This window comes from Juglans microcarpa x Juglans regia, chromosome 4D (genome assembly GCF_004785595.1).
Source record: "Juglans microcarpa x Juglans regia isolate MS1-56 chromosome 4D, Jm3101_v1.0, whole genome shotgun sequence".
Taxonomy (NCBI): Eukaryota; Viridiplantae; Streptophyta; class Magnoliopsida; order Fagales; family Juglandaceae; genus Juglans; species Juglans microcarpa x Juglans regia.
In genome coordinates, this window is record NC_054600.1 from 14,029,678 (window position 1) to 14,038,901 (window position 9,224).

The 9,224-nt window shown below is 35.0% G+C and overlaps 1 protein-coding gene across 1 annotated transcript in view; it reads right to left on the bottom strand.

Moving 5' to 3' along the window:
* The window catches only part of LOC121259071 (sterol 3-beta-glucosyltransferase UGT80A2-like), a 44,465-nt gene extending 36,479 nt beyond the window's left edge, over positions 1 to 7,986 (bottom strand). Inside the window, exons 1-5 of the mRNA XM_041160562.1 lie at positions 7,731 to 7,986; positions 7,348 to 7,517; positions 5,735 to 5,971; positions 3,461 to 3,572; positions 564 to 734 (exon numbers count right to left, since the gene is read on the bottom strand). Coding sequence (XP_041016496.1) covers positions 564 to 734; positions 3,461 to 3,572; positions 5,735 to 5,971; positions 7,348 to 7,517; positions 7,731 to 7,863 — 823 coding nt within the window. The 5' untranslated portion in view covers positions 7,864 to 7,986. The remainder of the gene's footprint in view (positions 1 to 563; positions 735 to 3,460; positions 3,573 to 5,734; positions 5,972 to 7,347; positions 7,518 to 7,730) is intronic.
* Between the last annotated feature and the right edge of the window lie 1,238 nt (positions 7,987 to 9,224).

Here is a 9,224-nt window from a genome sequence, read left to right on the forward strand (position 1 = left end):
GACTTTTTGAAAAAACAAATTTTATTAATATTCAAGCAAATGCATAGGCATAATCACAGTACACAGGAAGTATACTATGAATACGCCTGATGAGAGCAGGAACAGGTCAAAATGCTCCTGAGTACTATAATTGGGAATACAAAGGTGGACTGCCACCAAGTGGCAAAGAGTAGTAATAAAATAAAGCCTTAGGTTCTTCCACTATCATATGTCTTCAAAATTTCCCTCATTTTCAACAGATCTTTTCTGCTCTCAACGAGGTAAGAAAAGGGATAAAATGAAAGATCAACTGAAAAATCCAATAATAAGCAACATAGAAACAGCAAAAAATAGCACGTTGATTAAAGTGAGAAATCCATGTTAGAGCTGTTGAGAAAATACTTCATATAAAGTGATAGCATATTGAACTTTCAAACAAAAGACTATTGCAATATCAATACGCTCTCAAAATATATTAATAAATTTGATAAAAAGAAAAACAGAATCAGAGAAAAAACGATCAATGGAATTGCATGATAAGAGAACTCTAATCTTCAGAAAAGGGATTAGTGATGGAACCTAACCATATGCTGGGGGATTTGCAATTATTGCATCTGCTTTAAACGGAATTTTGGAATCAGGATCAGATTCCATGCATGCAGGAAGTAAAGAGAATATGATTTCCTTGATTTGATTTCGCTGGATAGATATTTCTGAAGGGTCTGATGGTAAGAAACCTTTATTCTTAACCATATCTGCAGAAATGACATAAATTTATTTGAAGTAAACAAGAAAGTCCAAAGGAAAGGGAGGAAGGAGGGGACATTATAAAATCTATAATTCATGAGTTATACATGCACTCATGAAATCTTTAACCTATGACTCCATCCTGAACTACTTTTCTTACAAGGGACTCAATGCCATTTGCAAAGCTCAGTGGCAAAGCTCATCTCATGATTCAAGACCTGAACAATTCCTTTTTTTTACCCCTGGCAAGCACTAAATTGAAATCTAAAATTGACCATTTATACACCAAAGGCCTATTGAGTTTTTTTAAATCAATACTTTCAAGGGAAAAACCAGAAGCACATTATTGTTTTCCCAAAACTATAAGCATTAAGTTGGGCAGTTAAAATATACAATAATTAATTCTGAGCAGCTGAAGTGCAATGATGAATTTCATGCATTAGTTTTAATAAAATTAAAGGAGAGAAGGAGTGAAAAAAAAAGTCTTCGGCTCGTTTGGATGCTTAGAATATTTCAGAATTCTGTGAATAGTAGTGAAATGGTTTGTGAATAGTAGTGAAATAATTTGTGATAGTAGTGAAATGGTTTGAGTTAAGATGTTTTATTGGGTTTTGGACAAGGATATAGAAAAAGTTAGAATAAAAATATTATAAAGTTAAAAAATTGTTTGAATATAATATTTTAATATTATTTTTATTTCAAAATTTAAAAAATTTGTATTTTCTTTTGTGTTTTGTTTGGAAGTTTGGGAAAGTTGTATTGGGTTTGTGTTTGAATAATGATTAGGTAATGATTAGATGAAAAAGTTGAAGATTTGAAATTGAAAAGTTTTTTGTGTTTAAGTGATGTTTGGGAAGGAAATTATGAGAAGTTTTGAGAATATCTGAGAATACCTCGTTACCCAAACAAAGCCTTAATAATTAGCTGCAATTAATTTAGTGCCTCATGAATTTGTGTTATAGGGTGTTAGATCCGAGAATTAAGTTACTGATGGCAGAATCAGAAAGTCACTCAAGTCAAAGAAGCACTTTGTTTGACAGCACTTAGTGGTTCATCCAGAGCCCATATAGTTTCTAACAGTTTGACTAGTTAGATTTTTAATACTTTGGAGATTTGCAAATGCATGCAACTATAACAGTGTTCCTTTCTGTTATCGCTCTCTACGTATTTTCTTTACTGACATTATTTAGGTAGGCCTATGACTGTTTCTGCAGACTTCTGTTTATGCTACACGCACCAAGTGCAGTTACATGTACAAGTTCAGGATTTGATAACTCTCAAAAAATTTATGACACAGAATCAACATTTTTTATTATTAAACTGCATCTAATTTCATTACATATTCTCAGTCCACAAAATTTCCAACATTCTTTTGAAACAATACGGATGCTAATACATGTCAGTTCTTCCTGTCTTTGTGTTTTGAGAACCTTGTTTTTTTCTTTCTTTCGTTGATGTAAAAAGCACAAATCCTATGTGACTCGAACCAATGACTTCAACATCAGCAAAATCTTATGAGGTGGAAGTGTCTTCAGGCCCAAAGAAAATTGGTCATTTGACCTGGAAACTTGTTATAATTATCAATACTAATGCAAGCCAAAAAAAAGGGAGGTGCCTTCAGCCTTCAGGCACAACAAATCTAGTTACTAGAAGATTACAAAAATAAATGAAACGAAAATTCAACAAAAAAATATTAAAATATTAAATTAATCAGACTGTTTCCTTATAAAAAATAATTTTATAAGAAATAGATATGCCAAAAGCAAAATTAATTATTTTTTAATTAAATTAATCGGGGTTGAAGTTATCAGCATTTCTAAAATTAAATTAGGCATTGTCCTTTTATGAAAATGATTTTTTATTCGTCAATTTAATATAACGAAAATTTTATACACTACACCATCATCCCATCTTATCCCAGTACAAAGTAGGATTGCCCATCAACCTTTGAATTTATTTTAAGAAAAATAAGAGATGATCCAAGGTTGATGGAAAGTGACACATTTATAAAGTAGGATGAAGGTTGGATAGTAGTGTGACATGTAGCAATACTCTTTAAATATGATTTATCGACATAGTAAGTAATAACCACCCCCAATACCTCCACCTCAGGGAAACATTATACAGCCAGACATTGGCCAAAGACCATGAGCAATTTGACCTAGAAACTTGTTATAATGATTATTAGCAATACTAGCCTCCAGGAACATAAATTATAGAAGACTAATACAGCTGATAAGTTCATGTATTCTTATAATATATTCCTCTTTTTTCAAAGAAAAAAGCATTTCAAAAAACTGGGAATCCTAAAAAAATTTGTACTTTTCCATTAAAAGGATAATGCCAAATTTAATTTTGCAAATGTTGATAATTTCCACAGGGAAACATAGTTTTAATCCTCAAGTGGTATCTTCTCTCTTTGGTAGACTCGATAGTTTTAGTCCTCAACTCGTATTTTCTCTCTTTGGTAGACTCGAGCCTTCTCACCTCCAAGGAAAGAAAGCAGGACAAAAAATGTAGAAAAAGGTAGACAAAAAGAAACCAGGTTTTCCATTACTTTTATCAGGTAAAATATCTCTGCTTACTCCGCTACGAATGAAAAGCAACAAGATAGAGTGCTTCTATAACATCAATGCTGTAATTATTATCCAAACCATTAATATATGACAGATCAATAAGAGGAGACCATGTCAAAAACAGTAGATTTACAAGAAAGTGGCATTTTAACACTTACAACCAGCAAGAACTTTTGGATCTCCACCTAAAGGAAAGAACTCCAGCCCAGCAGTCAAGACAAAATCTTTGAAATTAGCATGAGTTGCTAGTCTAACCCTATGGCCACACCCCTACAAGCAAAGTTTTCATGAGTTCACATTACCAGTAGAGAATGTGATTCTGATTTGCAATAAAACATAAGTTTTCATTTACTTTGCATATGCAACCTATTCTCCACTACAAATGATTACAACTACAAAACCATATTGCACAACTCACATTAAAATTCAATAATCTTGTCAACTATCAATACAAGGAGACATTGTGGCAACGCAGGTGTAAGGCAAGAATGGAAGGAAGATGTTTTTTGGCAGAAGAGGTTTGGAGATCTGTTCGTGTTTGGCTTGGGAAAGTGCAAAGCAATCTGTCCAACTTTGCTAAGCTTTCTTTTGCTAATGAGGATAGGCTGAGGGATTTGTGTATTCCTATTATCCCGTTTAAACCAGATCGGGTTCAATTAATTTATTGGGTGAAGCCAAGGCAGGGGAGATTTAAGTTGAATATTGATGGCTGCAGTTTCAGTAATCCGGGGAGATTAGGAGCAGGTGAATTAATTCGGGACATGCATGGGGATATGGTGCTTTCTTTCTCATGCTATCTTGGGGATGGAACTAATAATCTTGCTGAGTTGAAGGCTTTGTTAATTTGTTTGAAATATTGCCGTGCATTGGGGCTTCAACAGGTGGACATAGAGTCCAATTCATTGGTTTGTGTAACCTGGATTCATCAACAGAGATGTGGTGTTTGGTATTTAGAAGAGTTTTGGGAGGAGGTTATGAGATTGTTCAGACGTGGTAATTTTGTTATTAACCATATCTTTCGGGAAGAAATGCACCGGCGGACTATTTGGCTAAACTGGGAGCTCAAGGCTTGACTCGCGTTTGGAGATATTTATTGCATGTTCCAAAAATTTTTAAAGGTTTGATTCGCACTGACAAATTGTCTTTTCCTTATTTGAGATGTTCTTGAGTTGATGTATTTAGTTTTAATTGGGGTTTTTTTATTTGGATTATTGATTGCTGTGATTGATTGGTAATAAGGTTTTTATTGGTACCTATAACCATAGTATTCCTCCGCCATAAGTGAGGGTTTATCAATAAAGCTCAGAGGTTCCGTCAAAAAAAAAAAAAAAAATGCCCAACCTTCCTTGGTAGAGACATGTTAGGCATACGGATGTTCTGCAAGCTTGCGATACATTTAGTGGATAGTCAAGAGTACATTATAGCAGATTACGAAGCCAGTAACAAATTAGCTAAATTATTATAAAAAATTTAGAAAGTCTGGAATACAAAACAATCAACAACGAGCAGCTTTATGGTTTAAAACAAGCAATATGCAACTTGCATGGTATAAGAACAAAAGAAGAGTACGAGAATAAGGAAGAGAAGGATAAAAGAATGGTAGAGAGAATAAAGAGTAAACCTATCCATGTCACTGAAATTGAAAAATAAGGTCAGCCGTGATCCTTAGATTTTGGGCTGTTTAAGTGACTTATTCACAGATGAAAATAAATTGAACTGAATGCATTATGACATGAATACTTGATTAAATAGATCCCCTATGGCCGTGGTTTATCCTAGTGTAAAAAGCTGAGAAGATCTAGCTCAAATGGCACTTCCTTTCCCATAAGAATAGGGTAGAGGGTGAAGTCGTAGGTTCAAGATTCAAGAATGTCGCATGCATTAGTAATCAGAAGAAGAAAATAATTCATGAATAACAAAAAATTCTTGATAAGCCTCAAGGCATGGAAAAAAAAAAAAAAGAAAAAAAATGAACCAATTCAACTGGCATTGAGTGGGGTAAGAGGGTCCTAAGCATGTCAAAATCTAAACAGTATCCCTAAAAAAAACCCTTACCAGCTCTTGAGTGCCACTGAGAAGAGTCACAATTTCAACTAAAATGGCAGCAACATTTTAAATCCCTATTCCTCCCCAAGCCAAAAGTAATAAAAGATTCCATTTCTATTGTTCATGCACTTCCTACATTTGTGAGACAGCACATATTCAAGACTGTGATCCCAGCAATCAACCACAAGATGCACAAAAGTACTTGGCAAAAAACTTAATTAACGTCACATGTGTAGATGCATCATGCACAGCACTGCACGACACCACGTGCTCTAAGAGCCAGTTGAATAGTGGCAGAGGATAGCTTTTTTTTAAATTCTTTTCCCAATGAATCCTATTAAAGAGATTTGTTTTAAGGCCTAACAAAAGCAGAAAATGAAAATAACCTGCAAACATTTTCCAATGGCAACAAATGGTTGTACATCTCCTCGTGTTCCAACAATAAGCATCACAATTTGCAGTGGAGGTATATTTTGAACTTCTTCACTGGGTTCTGTATCAGCAGCAGTAGCAGGAGCAACTCCAGTACAAAAATCGAAGCTTTGGGATTTAATATTTCCAGGAATTTCAAATTGTACAGTCCCATCCTTCTTAACCATGGCCACTTGTTTTAGCCATTTAAGCTGCAGGATTTTCAAGTGTTGTCAATATCAAAACATGATCCGGGAGTACGTTTGGATTTAAGATGCTTTTGAAAACAACTTATCAAAAAAAAAAGATGTTTTTGAAAACTACATATGTTTATAAGGAAATTTTAAAGATGGATTTTATAAGGTTGAAAGTGATGGGATCCACTAAAAATATGTTTGGATTGAGAAAGTTTTTTAGAGATACTTTTATTGGGGTTTGAAAAAATGATGCGGCTGGTTAAAAAAATGTTTGGGAAGAAAACTTTTGTGAAAATGTTTTTTGGAGTTTTGTGAAAGTCGTTTTGGTCGAAAATTGTTTGCATTTTGAAGAAATCTTTGTTCCCAAATGTGACCTTAACGCACAAAGCCATGAACTTTTAAACCACATATTGAGAAAACTTCAGCACATAGAAGCAGAAATGCATACGTACATATAATATATGTATGTGTATATGATCAGGCACAATCAACTAAATTCTAACATTATATTTGGATCAGGGATTTTTCCACTTAAAAGTATTTTTTGACATTTTATAGATGGCACAAAAGCTTTTTCCACAGGTTATATCACATATAAACAGCCTTGGCAGACTTTAATGACTTCATCTGAATTCAAATACTCTGATTAAGGGAGTCCAAAGTGCATGCAGAATAGTTTTTATTATTATTATTTTATAAGTGTATGTAGAATAAATATTAATAGCCTCTATATTCTTTTTTAGGCCATACAAATTGTTGTGTCATATTAGATGCTCCAGACTCAAAAGGAATGTCAACTTCGATCAAACAGGGTGTGATTTGTGATTAGACAAAAAGGAAATATTTTACTTTTATGGGCGTTGTGTTTTCAGGAGGCAGTCTAGAGTCAAGTTCAGTAAACCTATCCACAAAAACTAAGGGCTCGATTGTTTTCGGAGATAAGATGAGATGAGATGAGATTAAAGTTAAAAAGTTGAATAAAATAATGTTAGAATATATTTTTTAATATTATTTTTATTTTGAGATTTGAAAAAGTTGAATTTTTTATTTTATTTTTTGTGGGGATTTGAGAAAGTTGTAATGATGAGGTGAGGTGAGATGAGATGAGATGAGATGTTTTTCGAAATCAAACAAGGCCTAAGCCAAGATCTTTGGTATAATTACAACTTCGGCCAAACAGGGTGTGATTTGTGATTAGACAACAGGAAAAGCTCGACTTTTATGAGCATTGTGTTTTCAGGAAGCAGTACAGAGTCAGGTTCGGTAAACCTATCCACAAAAACTAAGTCAAGATCTTTGGTTTAATTACAAATTCCTAACTATGATAAACAAAATGTGCACAGTTCGAAATGTAAAAATCAGGTGTTAATATTATTCTTATTACACCAAACCTTCTTCTTGAATGGAGTTTTCTCGTCGGAAAACTTAGCTGCGAACCTTCCTAGCTTGTGATTCCCTTTGGACTTACTAATTTCACTGGAACTTGAACTTGCATCTGACCTTCTAACCATCAGGCCTTGCCCAGGGAGACACTTTGTTGATGAATTACTCCCAAGAATCCCTAAACGCACATCCATAAATCAAAATGTTAATACGTTGGCCCTCCCATCAGTTACAAACCCACCCTTCCCACAATTTATGAGAATATGTAACTAATGAACGAACAAAGCAACAGATGCGAGAGAAAATGACATCGGAAACATGGAAAAAAAAGGTGAATGAGAAAAAGGGAACAGAGAAGAGAGTGGTATTGGCGTCTTGGTGTCAACCGTACCCTCGCCAGAATATGACACAACCACATTGCCATCGACTGCGGCAGGATGAGGTTCGAGATCTACGGAGATATCCGAGGAGCCACCGGAAGAGCTCTGGCGGGGCTGATGGTTGCGCGGTGAGGACTCGGCCATGGGATAGTATGGAAATGGAGAACAGAGAGAGAATAGGTGGTGGGAAAGGTATCGCTTTTCGTTTACGTGTGTATTCGTGAGAGAGGTGCAGAAAAAAAAAATACACACAAAAGCTCCAGAGAGAGACACGTGTAGGTCTGCGTTTCAAGGAAATTAAAAGCCTTTTTAGGAGCGGGAGCGCGCAAGTAGGAATATGACAACGAAGGTAACCGCTTTGTTGGTTTGGCGTCTCTCTCAAATAAAACCTTAGCACCGTCCGTCCAACTACTCCCATTTAACAGTCATCGAATAGTTAAGTGAGCCGCAGGCTTCCCACCACAACTATCATATAGATTCACAGGATCAGATTCTCACCATCATTTAAGAAAACATACGAGAGAGAGAGAGGGATTGAGATAAGCGCCCACACAAATAGAGACACCCAAAGGAGAGAAGGAGAGAGCTTTTGGATAGAGATATAAAGATAGAAAAAGTCTATTTGCAGGCGTGAAGCGGGAAGGCTCCGTGCACGCCAATTACGGTGGCAAAATGAGACAATGTCGTTTTTTGAAATTAGAAGACAATTTGAAATGTTGGGTCCTCTATCAGATTTCTTTCTCCTCTCCTCAAGATTGGCATTCGCCTTCTTTCCCCACTCGATGAATCGTTTCTCTTGCCCCTTTTCTAAATATTCGTGAAAAGACTTGCTATCTATTTTCTCCATCTTTTAGATTTCATTTTTTTCCCTGCTGGTCTAGGTGATCATTGATGAGAGTTTTCATACCATGTATATTTTGCATTGAAATACAACTCACTTTTTTGTGAGTTTCTTGAAGCCGGAAATCTTACGAGTGTACCTGTTGGAACTTGAAACAATTTTCATTTTTTTCTTGAGTTTTCTCAATAGCCAAACATAGTATCAACCATAAATTTCTTCTGTGAACATTGCACCACTTAGGATATAATTTATTTCAACTAGTTCGTGAAGGTTTTCTTTGAAAAAAGGTAAAAAAGAAAAGGCTTAAACTTTTTATATCTCTCTGAATTTAATATATCGCAATGGCTAAAAGTCTTGCTCCTTGCATTTTCTCTGAAAGGAGAAACCTACTCTTAGTATTTAACCAATCCCTTATCTGAACCTGCAGAACAAATTTGTGTAGCTCATTTCCAATTCCATTTGTAAATTAAGCACAAAAATAAATTATCCATTTTTTTCACTGCCTACAGAACATACAAACCCATCTACTGGGATAAAAGGATGAAAATAGCTATGAAAGTTGCCCAAGGCTTACAATATCTGCACAAAAACAAGGTCATCCAAAGAGATATGAGACCAAACAACATCCGGGAAACATGGACACAGAGAGATCAGGAAATCACAT